Below are 21,972 nucleotides of genomic sequence, written 5' to 3' on the forward strand. Positions count from 1 at the left end.
GTTGTAGATAATTCAACTATCTGGCTGCTGTTAAAATTTGGTAGTATTTGGCCTTGTGGTTTGTGAGTTATGTCTGTTCAAAGTTTGATTTCAGAAATGGCTGCTCTCTGTTTGTCAGGGACAGATTCTGGAACTTTATAATTTCGACCAGATTAAGTTGAGAATCATGCTTTGATGTCTAAATATCAACTGTAGATAATTTCTTAAGCTTTCCAGAATGTCTTAATTCATGTCTTTTGGAGTTGTGTAACTCCAGTTATGATTTATTTTCTCATCTGCTGTTAACAGTCCTAAAAATGGCACATTCCTTGTATTGTTGTTGCTTGGTATATTGCTATGTATGACTCATGTCTTTGGTAATGGCCAAGTTAATTTACCTGAGACATGGTGAAACATGTATGCCATGTCTAATATGTTTAGTGTTGCATTCCTTGTTGGCTTAGCATGTTGGTTGTGTGATCATTAAGTTGAGCAATGAGATGTGCTTAAGTGTGTTTAGTGTAACCATGCTCTTGCCATGCTTCTTGTGTGTAATGCTTTGTCTATTGCACTTCCATGTGTTCATGCACTTGCATCTTGCATGTCATCTAGGTACGCTAGATGAACCACGTGAAGGACGTGATGGTGGATCATCCCGAAGATGGATGACTAAGCAAGTGTTATGATCTTAGATGTCACCAAGACGGAGCAAGCTAACAAATCTGACTCGGTGTCACATTCCAGGCAAGCCCCGGAGCATTATAAGCCTCCTACTTTTTGAAAGTGAATGAGTATATATTTGTTATATATGTATTGTTGCATTAAGTATAGGAGTTGGATGAAACCCTTGCTGCATATATATACCCTTCCTTGTCCAGTATATATATAACCTGAATCCTAATTAGTTAGGATCACGTCTCTGCTTAGCCATGCTTAGCTCGGTAGAAGCCAGGTGATTTCCTGTCACCTGCAGGATATAGGTGGATTCCGGATCACGGTTGGCTATATTTGCTATCGTGGAAAAGAACCATGTGTTAATAATATGAAAGGAGACCGGGCGGGATGATGATAGTGACGCAACAAGGCATGGAGGTCTTGGGTGCGGATCTATCCCCGTCTGTGTCGGTTAAGGACCGATCGTTGTACGTCCTCTTGTCATGTTGAACGCATGCCTAACACTTAGTTGGCCGGATAACTCGTTCCGACCGCGAAGCCGAGTAGTATGACTCAGGCCGGAAGACCGGCAAGTATAAAGTGCGCACTACCGGAGGAAGTGCGGTGTGCGGGGGACCATTGGCGTAAGTCCAAAGGCAGGTGAGTTAAAATTCCTGACCTCCCTGGCAGAGTGGTAGCCCTGGGAGTGCGGCGCTGATCGGAACCGCGATTCCTGAGTCGTACCAAAGGTGACCTGTTGGCTCTCCGACGGGGGATGCTTGGGTGAGTGCTAGGAATACCCCTCCAGCTGGATAGGAATCGATTCGAATCGCCGTCTCTCCCGGATAGTGAGAACTTGACAGAGCAGCGGCAAACGTAGCATTCACTAAATAACTTAATGGTTCTATGATGATGATGATGATCACGGCCTTGATAAACCTGATATGGTTATTATTGATTGATATTAATCAAGTGATTGCTATAGTACAGGTGCTAATCTAGTGGATAGGTTAATGAGAATTAAATGGATGGCTAAATAAGAAAAGTTTTGTTCAGACGGCAGTCATTGGCGCCTTCCCCCCGTGTCACAATTATATCTCATGATGTATCATAGCTACTGCAAGATTTGGATGACTCCTGCTTTAGGGAAGGAGTAAGATCATGGGCATGATCCTTCCTACTTACCTCATCTATGATGCTTTTGTTGGAATGGACCATGGTACTGGCATGTATTTGAAATAAAAGCGATATTGGTTTCAAATTACTTTGCTTCCGCTATTTGTAAACCTGAGTTGTAATAACCTTATCGAACTCCGATGTATTTGAACTACTTGCGAAATGTATGTAACGTGTGACTTGTTATGTTGAATCACTACGATCTTGGCTTGTATGTTGGTTGGTTTGAAATCCCTCGTGATTTTGTTGGACTACCGGAGTTATATGGGCTCAAGTATGATAAATTGATCGCTTCGGTGATTGTTTTTGTACTTGTGCTCTTATAATTTGGACGGTTCCGTGACACTGAGCGTCCAATGCTCAGACAATAGCCATGCCATAAACTAACAGCACACCGAACGCTTGGGCCAGCGTCCAATGTTGCCAACACCAGCGTCTGGTGAGTGTTTCTTAGCAAGAAACACTTCCGTAACTTCTCCAAACTTTCCACAACGCAATAGAAAAATATGCGTTTCATTTTCTCAAAAGCGCTGAATCCCGCCTCGCAAGCTCAGCGGGAGGGAGAGAGGAACCCAAACCCCTCTCTACCCTAGGAACTCCACCTCCTTTGCAAATGTGCTAACACCACCAAGTGACCACCAACATTGTGCATGTGTGTTAGCATTTCACAAACATTTTCCCAAAGGAGTTAGCCTCTCAACTTGCCACGCCACTCGATCCTAACACGCATGTAAAGTTAGATCGCTCAAGTGGCACTAGATGACCGATACGCAAACAAGTTTGCCCCTCTTAATAGTACGATCATCTATCCTAAATCCAGTCATAAACTTCTCTACACACCTATGATCGGTGAAATGGAAATGCCCTAGGTTATACCTTTGCCTTGCGCTTTCCATTCCATCTCCTCCGATGTTGACACAACACATGCACCAACCAATCACCAAATGATATGATCCACTTCATATCATCACGTGAGTACGTGACCGTATTGGTTCATCGATCCTAACCTCACTTGCTCTTCACCGTTGCCTTGGTCCATCGGCGCCAAGTCTTGCTCAAGCTTTACTGTCACACACGGTCCCTCACTTCAAAGCCTCTGACTTGCCCTTCACTCTTACAACCGGTCCATTGAGCCAAGCCTCATCTTGATCTTCTCCACCTTAGTCACATGACTCCATGTCATGTCTCATATTCAATGAGCTCCTCCATCATCATATAATCACCTATGGACTAATCTCATGTGTATCTTACATAAACACTATTAGTCCACCTAAGCTATCACTCAATTACCAAAACCAAAGAAAGACCTTTCACTAGGTCCATATCTTGAGCATATGCATTAGGATCTAGTAAAGTGTTAATCTAACTCCTTTCATAAAATATTTGTGAAATACTAACATGGATGCACAATGGTGGTGGACATTTCATGGTGTTAGCACATTTACAAAAGAGGTAGAGTTCGTAGGGTAGAGAGGGGTTTGGGTTTCTCTCTCCCTCCCGTCGAGCTTGTGATGCGGGATTCAGTGCTTTCGAGAAATCAAAAGGCTTTTTTATCGATTGCACCAGAGGAAAGTTTCCAAAAAGTCACGCAAGTGTTTCTCACAAGAAACACTCATCGGACGTTGGGTCAGACAACATCGGACACTGAGGCCGCGTCTGATGTGTGTAGCGTTGTGAGGCGTAACTCGAACTATGCGTCGGAGCATCCAACGCTATAGCTTCGGTTCGTCTGATACTCACAAAGTCACACTATAGTAGTAGGGTTTCGTCTATGAACTCACAAGACGCTGAGGGTGCTTCTGATGACCCTTCGTCAAACATGTTTGATGGCCTTGTAGTTTGTAGACCTCCCTGAGTAGCATACGATGCGTAGATGTCGCGTCCAATGCATAGCATCTGCACGTCTGACGCTAGGAGTCTCCGAAGTGTTAATGTTCTAAAGACCGTTAGAGATTAACGGCCTATGTTTAAAGAGAGACATGTGGCAGCAATCAAGTGTGTAAGGTAGGCGAGCGTTAGACGCTCTTCCACGTCCGAAGGGGTGGTGTTAGAGCGTCCGACGCCCCCGTAGAAAGCCCTAACATCTAGTTGCCGGGCTAACCTCTTTAAATAGAAGGTGGCCAGCTTTGGGGGTTTCTCTCTTGCACTTTTGAACACTTGAGACATACTTTGAGCTAGAGAACACTCCACTCATCTCCTTGCTTGATTACTAATCCTAGTGAGATTGAGTAAGATTCAAGTGCATTGCTTAGTGAGTTGCATCTAGTGACACTTGATCCTTGAGTTTGTTGTGGATTTCTTATCACTCTTGGGTGTTTCCCAACACCCTAGATGGCTTGGAGCAGCAGAGGTGTTGAGCTCATGATTGGAGATTGTTTCGAGCCTCACCAAGTGATTTATAAGGAGTTCTTGAGCCTTCCCCGTAGGAGATCACAATTGGCTACTCTAGTGGATTGCTCGTGGCTTGGAGGATCCCCATCTTGTGAGTGGATGTGTGGCACCCACTGAGGTTTGGCTTTGGATTGCCAATTAGCTCACGATCCATCAAGTGGGTGTATCGCCACAACGAGGACTAGCTTGCCGTGAAGCAAGTGAACCTCGGTAAAAAATCTTGTGTCATGTCTTGCCGAGGATTCTCTATTACGATTGTGATTGTAAGTGATTCATTAGATATATCTCTTCTCTACAACGTCGGTTAACAATCACTCCCCACTCCTTTACTTACTTGCGAACCTTACTAGTTGTTTAGCTTGTGTAGTTTAGTCTTCTTGTTTACGAGTGTAACTAGCCCTTAGTTTGTAGTTGGTTGTTGTGACTTAGTGTTTAGCTTTCTTGCTAGATTTGTGTATGTGGCTTGCATAACATAGTTGTTCTAGTGCTAGGATAGCTTTGCCTTTTGTTTTACTAACACACTTGCTTAGTGAAGTTTGTAGAATTTTTAAATAGGCTATTCACCTTCCTCTAGCCATTTTGGACCTTTCAAGTAGTGTGGAAAATAAGGGGATGGAGAGTTCTTAAGCTTGTTAGGGCTAACCTTATACACTATGAGGCTGACCTTACGTGGGACCTTAAGCTAGGACCAATCCCAAAATTAAGATCTAGCTTCAAGGAATAAAAAGGTCGATAGAGGATTTTCTGCATAGGTGATCAATAACTTCTTGCACATGAGGCATGGAAGAGAAGGTCTGATGGGAAAGAAGGGAATGGCTGGGATTTTTCATTTTATATATGTGAAACCCATCTAAAGGTAGATCATAAACATAAGGCCAGTTTCAATGCAAGCTACATCTAAATTTCATCCGCATTAATAAGTTGCCACATATTCCGATGCATTTTCAATGATGTGGCATCGTATTTAAGAAGAGAGAAAAAATAAGTTTTATGGAGATGAAACTCTTCTGGCACCATAGTTTTTAAGGTGTCACCTAGGTGTCTAGGCGAGATTTGAAACGGGGCAGCACAATCATCGTATTTGTCTCGTGTATGGTATCATAAGGTAGCAAAAGGTGTCCTTTTCTCTGAGGCGGACATCGTGAGATAGAAACACACAGGGAAAAAGAGCGGCGTCGCGGGCTTGCACGGGAAAAGAGTGCAGCGATGCACGCATGCGAGAAAGAAGCTGCTACACTTGGGAAAGAAGCTGCTGCGCGCCTACAACTCCCGGCCTCCACAATCCCTATCATGTCAATTCATTTGAGGGAGAGGGAGAGGGAGAGGGATAGGAAGGAGATAGGAAAGGAGGAGAGTGCGGTGGCACAACTGAATCCAGCGGCTGCAGCATCATTGGCGCAGGCGACTGCCCCGCGTGAGCCAAGCCTGTCCGCGCAAGTCCACCTCGCCCACAAGAGTCCACCCTGTCCATGACATCGCCTCGTCCGTGACATGATTCCCATGCCATTCGCCATGAGCCTGCGACCGACTTTGCTTCATCGGACTAGTAGGCATGTCCTCCCCTCCTCTTTCCTATGCTGCTTCGTGGCTTTGCTCTTTCTCCCCTTCTTCCTCTACTCTTCCCCCTCATTCCTGTGCCTTGCTCCTATTTATTATGTTAGAGTTTGATAGGTGGAAGGGATAGCTCACATGTGTGTTCCTTTCTTTCTGATGCATGTTTGATGTGGTTGTCTTTGCCTAATTGTTGTGAATAATTAACATATGCTTTTCTATCTAAGAGAGGATAAATTATTGATATGTGTCATTATTATATGTGCCTTTGAGGCTCTGATTGTAAACAAGAGTATAAAATTTCTTAATTGCCTATTAATCTATTACATGTACATGTACTAGTTGCCTGCTAGTATTTTTTATACTTGTCATTGCCATCTTGCTAATTTTCTACTGCCTAGTGCCTCCTGACCTATGTACTTTGAATTGCTAGAGTAGTGTCACTTCTTAGGTTAGATTATTGTAGGCTCAGTCTTCTCAGTTTTTAAGTACTCTCTTGGTTCTATCTATGCAGCAGTGCAACACAAGTCAACATGAAAGAATGGCAAGTCCACCTTCTCTCAACAATGAGAATTATGATCCTAAGACTGACAAAGTAAGAAAAGCCAACTCAAATGGTCCAGGCTGGAAGTATGGATATTGGGAAAACCTTCAAAAGATAAAGGTGACATGTAATCTTTATGACACTGAGGTCTCTGGAGGGATAAAAGGGTTGAAGCAACATCTATTAGGTGGATATGGAGATACAAAAATGTGTCCTAATACCACCACTTCTATTAGGAAGAAGATGAGATATTACTTGGAATCCAATAAGAGGGCGAGGCCATTGTTCCTAGATGAACAAGCAGATGTGGTAGAGGTGGAAGTGGAAGCAATAGCAGCCCTAGCAGCTAGAGCTGAATTTCTTCAGATTGAAGACACTACACCTATTGAATCTCAAGCTTCCAAGGTGCAGCCAAGTTCAGACAGCCCTAGCAGCTGGAGCTAAATCTGTTCAGATTGAAGACACTGCACCTATTGAATCTCAAGCTTCCAAGGTGCAGCCAAGTTCAGGGACTGCAGCTAAACAAAGGTGTGCAAATTATTTATTCAAGGGTACTGCATCAACTAATGCAAAGTCTAAGCCGAAGGGTAACTAGTCAATTGCTAAGATGCTTCAGAAAACACCTGAAGAAGTTGTTGATGAAAGATGTAAAGGATGTTGACAACCAACAATTCTAGACAAGATAAGGACCAAAGAGGATAAGCACTATGTGGATCAGCACTAGGCCTTATGGTTCTATGAGTGTGGTGTGCCATTTAATGCAGCAACATCAATACAATTTGAGATTGCAGTTGAGGCAACTGCATAATTTGGTTCAAGTTACAAGCCTCCTACTCTTTATATGTTAGGTGAACCATTTCTTAAGGATGCTGTGAAATTGACCAGTTCTATGAGGGAGGAACATGAGCAGGCCTAGAAGATATATGGTTGCACACTTATGTCAGACGGTTGGACTGATAAGAGAGGCCACCATTTGATCAACTTCCATGTGAACAGCTCTGTGGGGACTTATTTCTTGGAGTCTCTTGATGCATCAAGTAAGGTACATGATGCATTTATGCTTGTTGATTTGCTTGAGGCTAAGATTGAGGAGATTAGGAAAGACAAGGTGGTTTAAGTTATCACTGATAATGGGGCTAATTACAAGGCAGCTAGTAGGATTCTAATGGAAAGAATTCCTACACTATATTGGAGCCCATGTGCTGCACACTGCTTGGATCTTATGCTAGAAGAGATAGGAAACTTGAAGGAATTTAAGAAGCCCATTGCAAGAGCCAAACACGTCACAATTTTCATCTATAGGCATGGAAGAATTCTCAGTTTGATGAGAGAAAAGACAGGGGCTGATCTAATGAGTCCTGCAGCCACTCGATTTGCCGCCTCTTTCCTCATTTTAAAAAGTTTGTACAAGCATAGAGATGCTTTGAAAGCTTTATTTATTAGTGAAGAATGGATGGGGAACAATTTGGCAAAAACTGCAGCCGGTCAAGAAGTGCACAACACTGTGCTCTCTGTGGAATTTTGGAATTCAGTTGAAGATTGTCTTAGGGCTTCAGCCCCTCTTCTTATTGTTCTTAGGGTGGTAGATGGTGATGAGAGGCCTGCAATGCCAGAGATTACAAAACTAATGAATCATGCAAAAGAGAAGATCAAGCTCAGCTTTGCTACTGAAAACAAGAAAACCTTGCTCAAGAATATCATTAAGATCATTGAGAAACGTTGGGTGACATAAATGGACCATCCTTTGTATGGGGCTGCACTATATTTGAATCCAGCAAGACTGCATTCTCTCATATAAGTAATGATGGTGCAACTGTTGGGTAGTTATGAGATTGTTTTCTTGATGTGCTTGGAAGAATGGTGGAGGATGAAGAAATTAGAAGCAAGATTGATGCTCAATCCTTGGACTATAAAGGCCTTAGAGGAGAAGCATTCTCAGACAAATTGGCCAAGCAAAACCTACAAAATTTGAACCCTCGTACATGTTGTTTTTCTTGTAATTGCAGCAAGTTTTAGTATGTGCAATTTAATACCAGCAAGTATATTTCATCTCAAAATGCTAATATAACTTTGACCAAATTTAAATTTTTTGTTTTCCAAAAATGGATACATTCTTTATCTAATGGCGGTAGTACATGATTCCTTTATCAAGAATCAAGAAACCACAAAATGATATACAAAGATTGTTTTATCTGATTTGATCTACATACATTAAACAGCACATACAAGCTATCTGTTAAATTGTTTATGTGCGAGTTTCTAAAAATTTACATACAATATCTTGATTATGGCTCGGTTTGTTTTCACTTATGATATATTCAATTATAATATCGTATCCTTTTTTTTTGATGGGTAGTTCAAAATTCTACGACAGCGATGAAAAGAATAAAGAACAATAGAAACGTTAGCGGCGTTCTCTTTCTTTTCCCACCGAGAAGAGAGAATCCGCGGAGACATTGGTCCTCACAATCACAAGTCACAACGCCCAACAGAAAAAGAAAAAAAAAGGCAGACAAAATCTAAAATGCGAGCTCCCGCGGTCCCGCCGCCTGCCGCAGTGCCGCTCCCTGCTCCCCCGAAAAACGGCTGAACGCCTGAACCCTAAACCCTCCCTGCCCACCACCCGCCGCCTCGCTTCACCCCGCCCATGGCCGCCGCCGCTCGCGCCGCCCTCCCGCGGCCCCACCTCTCCCTCCCTTCCTCCTCCCGCCGCAGCAGCCCCCGTCTGTCCCTCACGCCCTCCTCCGCCCCTCCTCGCCTGCGCGGCGGCGCTGCCACCTCCGTCGCCGCCGGCACCTCCGCCGCGCCGCAGCAGCACCAGGTCACCGCGCGCCTGGGCGACGTGATCGAGGCGCAGCAGTTCGACCGGGACGCGCTGAACGAGATCTTCGAGGTGGCGCGGGAGATGGAGGCCGTGGAGCGGGGCTCCCACGGCGCCCCCAGCCGCGTCCTCGAGGGGTACCTCATGGCCACGCTCTTCTACGAGCCCTCCACGCGCACGCGCCTCTCCTTCGAGGCCGCTATGCGGAGGCTCGGCGGGGAGGTGCTCACCACCGAGAACGCGCGCGAGTTCTCTTCCGCCGCCAAGGGGGAGACACTCGAAGGTGAGCTACTGAGCTTCAGCTGCCTTGTTGAATACGTTAGACTTTGTGTCGGTGATGGTGAGGGAGTCGGTGTCTCCAGTTTCCACTATATTATTATGTGTTCTGTTGTCTGTTGAGAGTGGTTGGTGCCTGAGCACACGCGAGTAGGTGACGAAACGAGCATGCCAAATTTTCCACCAACACACCGGTATTCTATTTTTGATCTGGGAACAATTGCCTGCCGCCAGTTAACTATCGCCAAATTTCCATTTCCCTCAAAATTTCAATCCTGAATTAGTCAAATTTGAGATTAAAACTAGATTTAATTGAAAAGAAAGGAAAGTGATGTAGCGAGCGGATTGCCTCTTCTGCTGTAGAATTAGTTGTTCTTAAGTTACAATTCGGACAGACTTTTACCAATTTCTGTATCTTGAGAGCAAAATTCGAGGTTACTAACCATGTGTATCCATGACGCAGATACCATAAGAACTGTTGAGGGTTATTCTGATATTATTGTTCTGAGACATTTTGAAAGTGGAGCCGCAAGGAGAGCAGCAGATACTGCGAATATTCCTGTTATTAATGCAGGTGATGGGCCAGGGCAACATCCAACCCAGGTAAATGTTTAGTTTCTGACCCTCCTTACATCTGTCTTAAAAAAGTAGTGTCAATTGTCATCCTTGGAGGTTAGCTCCTGAGACAGTGATTTTTGAGTTTTCTAATCTTGGCACAAGAGCTAAAAACTGCATTTTAATGAATGATGATGGTCTAGTCATTGGTTGGGATGTTGCGAAGTTATCAACAAGTGACAATGACCTGTTTAATGGATATTTTTAAGTTTGGGTACTTTGGGAGGTTGAAAAATGAAAAGGATAGGAAGCTGCACTTGGACTTGAGGATGGACACTCCTGCAAGGGCTTAGCCTGGATATTCTTGTAGCATTTTCTTCACATTGTTTCTGTCTGTGTTTCTCGACCTGTCTGATGGTCCATTAAGTATTGTGTTATATGATTGGAGCATTGGAAGAATGAAAGTGAGCACAGCAAAATAAACCATCCGTAAATCTCCTTAGAACAGACCATGTACTGGCATATGCTTTGTACCATTTATTTATAAATTTGACTAGGCTTTCATTGTGTTGGCAACTTCCTGATGGTATATTCTACACCTGCAAGAATTCCTTGTACCACAAATCAGCAAACAGATTCACATTACATGCTACAGCTAATTTTTCGTAGTCATTTACCCAAAGGTTCATCTGGAATACCCAATCTGCTGCATCTTGATGATAAGTAAAATCAGGTCATACACACTGGAGTGCATTTCTATATTTCTATAACAACTTGCTGAAATACCTTTTGTGTTGCATCTATCTTTTGGCTTGAAAATTTTGCGGTGTCATTTGTAATTCACAATTTCATTCTTTTCTTCAGGCTCTGTTGGATGTGTACACAATAAAGAGAGAAATTGGCACACTAGATGGAATAAAACTTGGTTTGGTTGGTGACCTTGCTAATGGGAGGACAGTTCGTTCTCTGGCTTACTTGATTGCTAAGTACCAGAACATAAAGATATACTTTGTATCTCCAGATGTTGTTAAAATGAAGGTATGAGTCTTGTAAAGAAATATCTTTGACTTCGTTTCATTTATCCTCCAGAATAAATGGAATTGTGTTTGTTTTCATTCTGTCCAAAGGATGACATCAAGGACTACTTAAATTCCAAAGGTGTTGAATGGGAAGAAAGTTCAGATTTGTTGGAGGTGGCTTCCAAGTGTGATGTTATTTATCAAACACGTATTCAAAAAGAAAGATTTGGTGAGAGGATTGATCTTTATGAAGCTGCTCGTGGTAAGTACATTGTGGATAAGAAGGTCTTGGATGTGCTGCCAAAGCATTCTGTGATCATGCATCCCCTTCCAAGGCTTGATGAGGTTAGAAATTGTCATTATGAATTCAGTAATTTTCACAGTATCCATTCTTTTCCATCGTAGTAGTCCATGTCTAGTATCCATTCTTTTCACAGTATTCATTCTTTTCCAAGATTATAATTTGTTGTGGTTTACGCTAGGAATTAACTATGGCTGCTGGCTTTGTCCAGTTGATATTAGGCTGTGTTTCCTTAGTGTTTCACAGTTTAAACTAGCATTTGAAATGCCACAGTAGGCTTCTGTTGATGTGTTAGATAATGATAATTTTGTGTTATGGAATCACCATTCACTTTTAGACCTTTTATGTTTGTTCATGCTGCAAGGGGGTATGTTGGGTTTTTTAAATAAAAAAGTTATATATTCATGTTAGGGAAGCTATAGATGACATAAGTGCAACTCTAGGAGCTTTGTAAAATTCACTTGCTGAATCAATGACTTCGGCAAGATAACAAAATAAGTAGCAACATCCATTTATCCCTCTCTCCAATAGTTTCCTATACTGGCTTCCGAAAAAACAAAAAGAGGGCCCACGACTTTTTCTTTGTGTCAACCAACCCATCTGTTTGCCGCCACCTCCCTGTTGCATGCTCCTGCAGCTAGGCATTGCTGTCCCTCAGCCAGGCGTGGTTGCCCCCAGCCACCTGCTGCTGACCTTTGGGTGGCAAAAACAGGCCACAGCTGTCCGCTGGCCGCATCCTAGCCGGCCAGGCGGCCTCTGGCCACTGCCAGCCACCCCCCAGCCAGCTGCAGCCGTCTGCAGCCAGGCCAGTGCTGGCTAGGAGGCTAGGGCAGTCTAGGGTTGGCCAAGGCTTTTTTCATTGTTCTACAGCTGTTGGCAGTATGAGCATTCATAATTCACTTGTGAAAAAAGAATTGGATTGCTCTTGGGATGCCGATACTATTTAATCATTTCTCCTGGCCTACCCCTGCATAGTTGTAGGAAACGTGCTAGAAAACATGATGGCTCTGCCCCAGAATGTATTGTCATATATTGATAAATAATGAGGGCAGGGGAGGATGTTTCAGGATTATCTGGCTATGATCCCTACATAGCTAGCCCTGGTCTGGTGTAGCTAGCCTTGGCCATGCTGTATGAAACGTTCATAAAAAAAAATTCAACGGCAAACCCCTGCCTCCTCTAGATAGGAGCAGCCGTCCTCTGGCCACCAGCAGTCACAGCCTCCAGTCTTCTGTGGCCAGCTCTGGTAAGCCCTAAGCCGTAGCTACCCCTGGCTGGCCATGGTCACTGGTCAGTCCTGGCCATTGCCCAGTGTTGCTGTTGCCAGCCAGAGCTGGCTACGACATGACCGGACGCACAATTGTTGAACTAAATGTAAAAAAATCTATTCATGGGATGGCAAATTAAGTTGCAATATAAAACAAAATGCCACTACACATATAAATGTACTGTTCATCAACCAAAAATACAAGAGCACAACAAAGAACAATTTGCCATCCACATGTGAATCTATTAGATATGTACTGTAGGCATGTATAGTCCTGTGCAGGTGTACATGTTGTAATACATGTCTAATAGAATCTACTATTCATCGACCAATAAAACTATTTCACATGTAACGCAAATTGCAACAAAAAAACTGAAAGTGTTGTTCATCGACCGACACACGTATACATGATTTTTTTATATGATATAATATTAAAATACCGTGTCAAAAAAAAACATTCTGCAAACTGCTGCTCCCAGACAGGAGCAACCACCCTCCAGCTAGCTGCAGCCAGCCCCGCCCTGCCGCAGCCAGGTTAGAACTGCCCCTGCCGAGGTCAGGGCCAGTCTCAGCTGGCTGGGTGTGGTCAGCAACTGCTTGGCGTGGCTGGGCATGGCCAGCGTCTGGCTGTGAGCGGCCAGATGCGGCTGTTGGCGGCCAGGTGTGGCTTCAGCTGCCCAGGTCGCGGCCATGGTCGGCCAGGTGGTGGCCGGGTGTAGCCAGGTGTGGCCAGGTGATGCTAGGCGGTGGCTAGAGTTGGCTAGGGCTGCTTATGTTCAAGGGGTGGCGGTGGCTGCCAGGGGGGAGATACGTGCTTCCTATCCGGTGCAGAAAGTTAGGAGTTGGAGGGGAATTTTTGCAATTTCTTATTTTTAAGGAGTTGTTTCACCAAGTTGTTGGAGTTCTTTTTGTCCGTTTTGCCAAAAACTCAAATTGGGAGTTCATTTACAAAGCTCCTGGAGTTGCTCTATCTAGTTAAAACTGTAATTTTCTGAACACGTTGCTAATTTTTTGAGAAATGCTTTCGACAGCAACTTTACAAATAAATACAGCATAACACATAACACTGCAATTACCACTATTACAAACTGGTCTTTAGTGGACATGTGGATGGAAGTGTTACTTTTCTGTTTTGGCTAGGTTGTATCAAACTAAATAGCTTGGTGTAAGTAGATTTTGACTACCAGTTTTTCATAAGTATGCATGTGCTGTTCCAATGTTAAAGCCTCCTGTAAACTCGGGAGCTACTTGGCCACAAGATTGCTCCACAGCTGATTCCAATGGATTTCAGGTTATGGATCTTTAGGATAGTCAATAGTTGGTATGTGTCTATCTGGAAGTTGGCTGGAAACCACACTGAAATTTAGAGATGTTGATGGTTGGAACATTTTCACTTTCTTAATACCATTATTATGCATTTTTTTCACAGAAGTGCTATACAAAAACCATTTAACATCGGGGAGAACTACTTATATTTACCACAACTGATGAAATAACTATGTTAGTTACTCTGTATTCAGCTATTTTGGTTATAAATTCTTTGACATGAAGTTACGCACTCTTTGCATGTTTGTTGCTACATTTGTCAGTGCAGTCTAATGCAAACCAAGAAATCTAAATGAGATCAATTCTTTTGCAGATCAGGGTAGAAGTCGATAGTGATCCAAGAGCTGCATATTTTAGGCAGGCTAAGAATGGCCTCTACATAAGGATGGCATTGCTCAAACTTCTGCTTGTTGGTCACTGACATTTCTGCTACTGCATGAGCTTGTGCTGTGTCAAGTGATGAGAAAATTGTACTAATAATCAGCAGCTCCTGTCAAAATTCAACGTTCATGTACTGTGCAGGTAATAAAAGTCTGGATCCATGTGAGAGTGCAGCAGTATTTTTGCATGGCCAATGTTCATGTACAAATCGTGTTCGAAATAGAGTTTTGCTGTTCTCATGTGATGTGAGAACAAGGAACATCACTAATTTTGCTTGCACAAAATCATTTGAGCGATTCAGTTGTGATGATGCTCTGCTGCATTTTATCAAGCAGCACATACATATTTAGTATTGGCAGTAAAATTTACCTGCATGATTCTTTGTTAGGATAATATCGCTGAGCTACCTCTGCTCAGTTCAGGCTACTTGCCTACTTGTGCATAACAACACTACTAATTTGGACTTTGATTAATGCTGCGGGTGTGACATAGATGGCAAAGCAATAGCAAGATGGTGTTCAGTTTCAGTTGTAACAGCACTAGATACCTGACTCACTGACTGAATCATGGACTGATTGGCACTACAAATCCTGCTCAGCTTTCTTTTCTATCACCAGCAATAGCTAGTAGTCTTTCTTGAGAAGTTGAGAACCTGTGGTGTATATATAAATTTATTACTATAACAAAGAAAATGAAGATTAGGATGGCTAAACTACTGTAACATGTGTTTAATCATTTCAGTTTAATTTGAGGAATTGAGGCTATCGGTTGTGTATGTATAATAGGATTTGTGCTCATTGTGGCTATTAGATATGTATATACTAGGATTTGTGCTCGTTGGCTCCATAGGCCTGATTCCTGTATTTGGCCACCCCCTTGCCTCGACCCCCTCCACCCCTGTTTGTTCTCATGTTTTTTGATGGGCCTTTCGGCGGACTTTTGTTTTGTCGGCCTGATTTGCACTCAGATTTTTTTTTTGTTTAATTCAGGTTGGGGTGTTGTGTTAATTTTATGTTTGAACTATACAATACCTTATTTTTTTTATGATGTATGTTCTGAGAGTTACCGAGTGTTCCATTTGTTTCTTAAAGAAGAGGATCCCTAAACTTGTTTGCGTGTGTCATTTCGGTTCTTAAACTCGCAAAACGGCTGTTTAGGTACCTAAATTTGTTCGGTTGTATCATTCTGGTCCCTAAACTTAAAAATCTCCCATATAGGTCTTCAAACTTGTTCAATTGTGTCATCCCGATCCCTAAACTTGTTTTTAAGTCTCATCTGGGTCAAAACAGGACGAATCTAAAAACTTTATATTGAAAAATAACTCATAATTTTTTCATATGAACTCAAATAAAGATAAACTTTATATCAAAATTGTAGGCAGCGACGTGATCTACAACTTTGCAGTTGAAAAGTTTTTAAATTAAAATCATTTAGGGTCCTAAAATATTTTTTATAAGTTTATAGATTTTGAAATTTAAAATTTAAAATTAAATTTTATAACACTAAACGACTACAAATAAAAAACTTTTCAACTACAAAGTTGTAGATTGTGCTAAGGACTATAACTTTGGTATAAAATTTGTCTTTATTCGAGTTTATATGAAAAAGTTATGAATTATTTTTTGATATAGAGTTTTTAAATCGCTTTGTTTTGACCCAGATGAGATTCAAAACCAAGTTTAGGGACCGGGATGACACAGCTGAACAAATTTAAGGACCTAAATGGGTGATTTCTAAGTTTAGGGACCGGAATGACACAACTGAACAAGTTTAGGGACCGAGATGACACAGACGAGCAAGTTCGAGGATCTAAACGATCGATTTGTAAGTTTAGGGACCGGGATGACACGACAGTACAAGTTTAGGGACCGGTGGTGGATTTTACTCCTTAAAGAATATCATTATACTTTTGTCAAAAGTTAAACTATTGTGAGTTTGACAAGTTCATAAGAAAGTATCGATATTTATGATATAGTTAAGTATACTATGGAAATATATTTCATGAAAATTTTAATGGTACTATTTTGATATTATAAATATTAATATTTTCTAATATTTTTGATCTAATTTATGATGGTTTAGCTTATGACAAACCTAAATGATATTCTGTTTGGGATTCTAAATTACATTTTTTTTGGGATGTAGAGAGTCTCATACACATATAATATAATTAACTTTACAAAATAACTTTGTTTTTGTTGAATTGTAACCATCTGAAATAGGAAAAACGTAACTCAGGATTGTAGTACATCTGTTATCTTGTGTTAAAGCTATTGCAACCTAAGAAATTGGCAGTTTGTTAACCGTTTAAAAAACCGACTAGTAAGCTTGTTTGCTGATCTGAAAAGTCATGACTTTGTTGATTTATTGTAAGAAAAATATTGCTGGTTGATGGAAAAAGTATGGTTTGTAAGACAAACGAATGGAGCCAATAGAACTCTATAATAACCGATTAAGAGGTAGACATTGCCTAATGTGCCGATGAAGCACTGATTTTAGGACAGACAACTTGGCCTTGTTTAGTTGGTAAAATGAAAAGCACTTTTGTTTGTTTGTGGCAAATAATATCCAGTTATGGACTAACTAGGTTTAAAATATTCATATCGCGATTTACAGGTAAACTGTGTAGTTAGTTTTTGTTTTTGACTATATTTAATGATTTATGCATTTGCCACAAGATTTGTGACAAAAAATTTTAAAAATTTTTTGGCTTTTGGGGTAAACTAAACAAAGCCTTAACCACATGAGAGTGAATATAATTCACACCGTCACATGCACACATGTCACATGACATATATAGGTAGGCTGATCAGTAGGCCCCGTTTATTCATCCATCCCATTAAATCTTTGGACACATGTATGAAATATTAAATGTAGATAAAAAATAAACTAATTACACAGTTTGGTTAAAAATCGTGAGACGAATCTTTTAAGCCTAGTTAGTCTATGATTAGCCTTAAGTGCTACAGTAACTCACATGTGCTAATGATAGATTAATTATGCTTAATAGATTTGTCTTGCAGTTTTCAGACGAGCTATGTAATTTGTTTTTTTATTAGTTTCTAAAAACCTCTCTCGACATCCTCTCGACACATTCGATGTGACACCCAAAAAATTTTCACTTCTGATCTAAAGAGGGTCTAAGAATTGTATGATCCCATCTCATGGGTGGGGTCATACATGGATTGGACTCGCACATGAAGATTCCTGGTCAGCCTGCTGACACAGTGACGCACGCACAACCGTCCGACACACGCGGTTCGTGCCTTCATGGTGAATGCATCAAGGACCGTGTCTCCATTTTCTACTGTATACTATTCGAGAACGGTGTTTGCATTCTTTTTCAACGTACGTACTTCAGGCCTGGTAGCCGTTTTTCAACGTACCTACTCCTTATTCCTACATGCCAATGATATGGTACTAGAGTCTAATACGCAGTCAAACTTTGATTTGGACATAAATTGGAAAAATATGTAAGTTAATGCGTAAACAGTACAGATTTAGACAGAGACCGAAAAGCTGTTGTTTGAGACTTGATAGGCTATGAAATTGATTATGTGGTTCCAGTAGGAACCAGCAGTGATCTTGTTCTCTGTTCTCGCCAACAAAAGCAACCTAAACAACTTTGCTAACTTCACTACTACTATCAACATGATAGATCCCTTATCTGTTCTTTGTCTGAAACATCAAACATCCTAAACTAATAGCATTTCTTTGGAGCCTGGCAGGCATTTTTAAGTACATTTATTTATTTATTTATTTATTTATTTATTTATTTATTTAATTTATCCCTTACATCTTACTAGGAATTCTCTTACAAGATGCTTAGTCCAGTTTATGTAGTACGTGTAGATGTCACAAATCCAGAGCCAACTCTAGACAAATCCCTATATATCACCTCCCTAACTTAATTCACAGCTTAATTCGTTCTTCACAGCTCAGTCAAATTAGATCACTAGATGTCATAAACCGACGCGTAGTCCAGGAACACCGTGTTGGTTTCAGGGGTGAAGTCCCAGCAACCCACAGGCGACTTTCCTGCTGCCTGCTGATCATAGCTCCACCAGTCCACATCCACCTGCTGCACACCGCCGCCGTCGACCATGCCGGCGGCGGCGGCGGCGGCGTTCCCCTGCGGGTTGTCGTCAGCACCGTAGAGCAGTTCTTCAAGCTCGGCCTCCATGCTGATCATGTTGGAGTTCTCCGCGCTAGACGGCGAGGCGAGGCCGTTGTCTATGGCGCCGGCGGCACCCTCCAGCTGCGCACTCATCACCAGGTGGTGCTGCTGCTCGTTCAGCGAGCTGGACGACTGCCCTTGTTCAGCCATTGTCACGCTGCTGCCGTTGCTGTTGAAGCTGTTGTTGCTCTGGGTACTGGCCCTGCTGCCGCAGCCGGGCCACATCAAGGGCAAGGGGTGGTTGTTCTGCAGCTGCATGCAGAGCTGGATCCTTTCCATGGCCGACGCGCTCAGCGCCGCCGGTTCACCGTCGTTCATGTTCTCGCCGGTGGACGTGGACGTGGACGCGTCGGCCGCGCTCTGGCGGTGGTGGTCCTTGCGCCGCCCCAGGAGCCTCTTCTTCAGCTTGGTGTTCCAGTAGTTCTTCACGTCGTTGTCAGTCCTCCCCGGCAGCTGTGCGGCAATGATGGACCACCTGCTCATGATATATGTTAACACACATGCTTAGCACTACAGTTGAGCTTCTGCATGGACTAGCTAATGGAGTATATATACTACACATACAGTCTAGCTAGTTGTAAAGAAAAGGCCGGGATCGGAGTGGTTGACTACTGGGTCTGTATGTGTATACCTGCTCCCTATGCTAATGTAGAGGCTGCAGATGATGCTGTCCTCCTCTGGGGTGAAGTCGCCATGCTTTATGTTAGGCCTCAGGTAATTGAGCCACCTGAGCCTGCAGCTCTTGCCACACCTCTTCAGCCCTGCATGCAGTTTCATGAGTCAGTTAATCATCGGTCACATCACACACACATAAACACAGCTGAACAAACTGGAAACAAGCTAAAACATGTCTGGAAATGCATGGGCATATAGATGGATCGATGAGCAAGAGTTGATCAGTTCATCTTCAGTACCTATCTTGTGTGGCAGCGCAATCCAGTTGCCCCCGGTGCCATGCTCCTCGATGTAGTTCTTGAGCATTGCATCCTCCTCCGGCGACCATGGCCCCTTCTTCACCGTCGCCTTGTCGCAGCAGGGTGCTCTCCCCATCTCTCTCGATCTCTAGTTCTGATGAACCTCTGTGTCTTTCCCAACCTGTGTGTGTGTGCGTGGTGTGTGTGTGTATGAGCAGGCAGGCAGGTGTGTTGGTGCTGCGCTGCTGGTTTGGTCGTGGGGTGGTGGTATGAGCTAGCTGCGCCCAGGATTTATAGGAGCTGGCGAGAGGGCTTAAAAAAGTACGGATATGGTTTGACCTTGATGCTGACACAACACAAGCTTTTGTTTCGGTGTACTTTGGAGATTGCTTTTTGTTTCCTTGGCCACCCTATGGACTATATGGTATAGTATTCCTCTGCTATGCTGCATAAACAGAACATCAGAAAGGTGTAGTATTTCTCATCAACTTCTGTGTCATGCATCCTGCTTTCTGAAACATGGATGGGTGTCTCAGCAACACTTTTTTCCAAAACACTTCAAATGAATATATTATCCTTAGTTATACTAGTGTTCAATGCAATTATTTATTTCTTTTTTAAAGAATTCTAGCATATGTAACTAGGATTTAGGACAGGTGAGGAATGCACGAGCCACGATGAACAGTTAGTACTCTGCAATTTACCATAGCTTGATGACCAATGCATAGGGAGCAGCTTATGCTAGAACTAGGGCAGTGACTGGTGTGTCATGTAGTCGACGAAGCTAGGACGCCACCTGTACGGTATGTTGAAACTGAGCCAACTACTGTGAACTTAGTTAAACTTGAGTAGGATTTAGCCATTTAGGATCTATCTAAGAATGGAGCCTTTACTGAATCAATGGAACATGTCAATGGATAAGAAGGCAGTGCGATCTCCAATGTTACTTCTTGTCTTCATCTAGCTATTAGAATCACCGGTACTGAGGGGATAAGCATCAAGGGCATTGACATGGGTTAATCATTCGACTCAGATAGGGCTCAAAGCAGAGGTAAATAATATCTGACCCAACTCTGCTTTGATTTTTTTCCCCATATGATCCAATCCAGATCCTTGGAAAAAATTTAGATTTTAAATTTTAAAAGTAACCAGCTGATCTTTGCTGAAAGCCTGAAACCCAGCTAGTTCTAAAACTCTGGATGCCCCTATCCCCCCACCTAAAATGAAAATAAGACATGCTTCCTTTTCATTTCAAGCAACACACAACATAATCATATTTCAACACTATACCTTTAGATAAGAAGGAAAATGTGTTGAGCAATAATCAGGAAACAACAGCTATAATTCTAACATAAGTAGCTCCCAATTTGGCCATCATGCAAGATACTACAGTGATATTCCAAATACTACTATCAGTTTCCATTGCCAGTAGTCATCAGTCAACACCCTCATCACGCTCAAATGGCCTGTCAATATTTCGGACTGTAGTACCGTGCATGGAAATTAAGTCTCCATACAACGTCATCAAGGTTCCTCTCAAATTGGTAAGAGAATGGCATCACCAATAATTCACGTAGCAGTACTTTGACAGCAAGCGTACTCCTACGATGCAGCGTACATGCGTACAGCTAGCGTACGTAACACGGTCAGAATGACGAGTCCAACGCATGCAAGTCCTTCCATTCAGTTATGGCTGTACTGCTATGAACCCTAACTCATGGTGGACCATGCCATGCGGATCGGAAGGAGATTCATCACCAAACAAATGCTAGTGCTAGCTAGGCTGACCTGCCAAAAGTCCATGGGCAGTTGTAACTGACAATGTAGCAGCATCCTGAATGCATGGTGTCATCTGTTTTGACCCTCAGGACTTGTTCATCCCCAGAGCCGCGTGTGAGATCATATATACTAGTTTACACATATACTCCCCCCCCCCCCCACCCCCCTTTTTTAGAAAACACATATTCTTTGTCATGCCAATAATTCCATGTCGTGCGCAAGGGCCTGTCAAAAATATATAAGAATGTAGAATTCTGAAAAGTCTATCAGAATTTCAGAGTCCTGCAGGAATCCTATGAAATTTCGGCATTCCAAACCATTTTATGGAAATGTGGTAAATAATAGTTGGTAATGAGGATCAAAGTAGGCTGTTTTTGGGCGCATGCATCTTTGTCTTTGTGTTTCATATTACTGGATCATTGACTTTTTGGTTCCTGTTTGCACTTTCTGTTTGCAAAAAAAGGGACCTTGCATCTTGGGGTGGTTGGTTAGTTTTAGACTGATTCTTAACATATTGTGATAATCCACAATGTCCTGTATAGATCGTGATAATGATTCCCATTCAATTCAATTTGATAAAAATATAAGCTGAACATTCTAGCAATGCAAAGAGAACAGTTTGATCATCAAGGTGAAAAAGCAGCACCTAGAACGATCTATCGGTTCTGTTATTAGTCCGATAGAACAAACAAACAAAACCATGATTGTTACTTAGGAAACATGCTGACAAACTAATTTTATTTTCGAAAAACTGGTCCTTAAGTTCTAAAAATATTTTGGGCCTCAAATTGCTCACGGTAATAATAAAAAAACAGTATTTTTTGAAACCTAGTTAACTTACTATCATATCATTTCGTGCAG

The 21,972-nt window shown here is 42.4% G+C and overlaps 2 protein-coding genes across 2 annotated transcripts; one reads left to right on the top strand and one right to left on the bottom strand.

Moving 5' to 3' along the window:
• LOC110436769 (aspartate carbamoyltransferase, chloroplastic) lies at positions 8,782-14,584 on the top strand. Its single transcript, XM_021464238.1, has 5 exons — positions 8,782-9,399; positions 9,856-9,995; positions 10,812-10,985; positions 11,075-11,311; positions 14,174-14,584. The coding sequence occupies exons 1-5, from the start codon at positions 8,943-8,945 to the stop codon at positions 14,279-14,281; spliced, it is 1,116 nt and encodes a 371-aa protein (XP_021319913.1). The 5' UTR covers positions 8,782-8,942; the 3' UTR covers positions 14,282-14,584.
• Positions 18,118-19,595, bottom strand: LOC8067939 (transcription factor MYB36). The gene is made up of 3 exons (XM_002445261.2): positions 19,333-19,595; positions 19,050-19,179; positions 18,118-18,893 (listed from the first exon to the last, which is right to left on the bottom strand). Exons 1-3 carry the CDS (start codon positions 19,466-19,468, stop codon positions 18,197-18,199), a joined length of 963 nt encoding a protein of 320 aa, XP_002445306.1. The 5' UTR covers positions 19,469-19,595; the 3' UTR covers positions 18,118-18,196.

This window comes from Sorghum bicolor, chromosome 7 (assembly GCF_000003195.3).
Source record: "Sorghum bicolor cultivar BTx623 chromosome 7, Sorghum_bicolor_NCBIv3, whole genome shotgun sequence".
Taxonomy (NCBI): Eukaryota; Viridiplantae; Streptophyta; class Magnoliopsida; order Poales; family Poaceae; genus Sorghum; species Sorghum bicolor.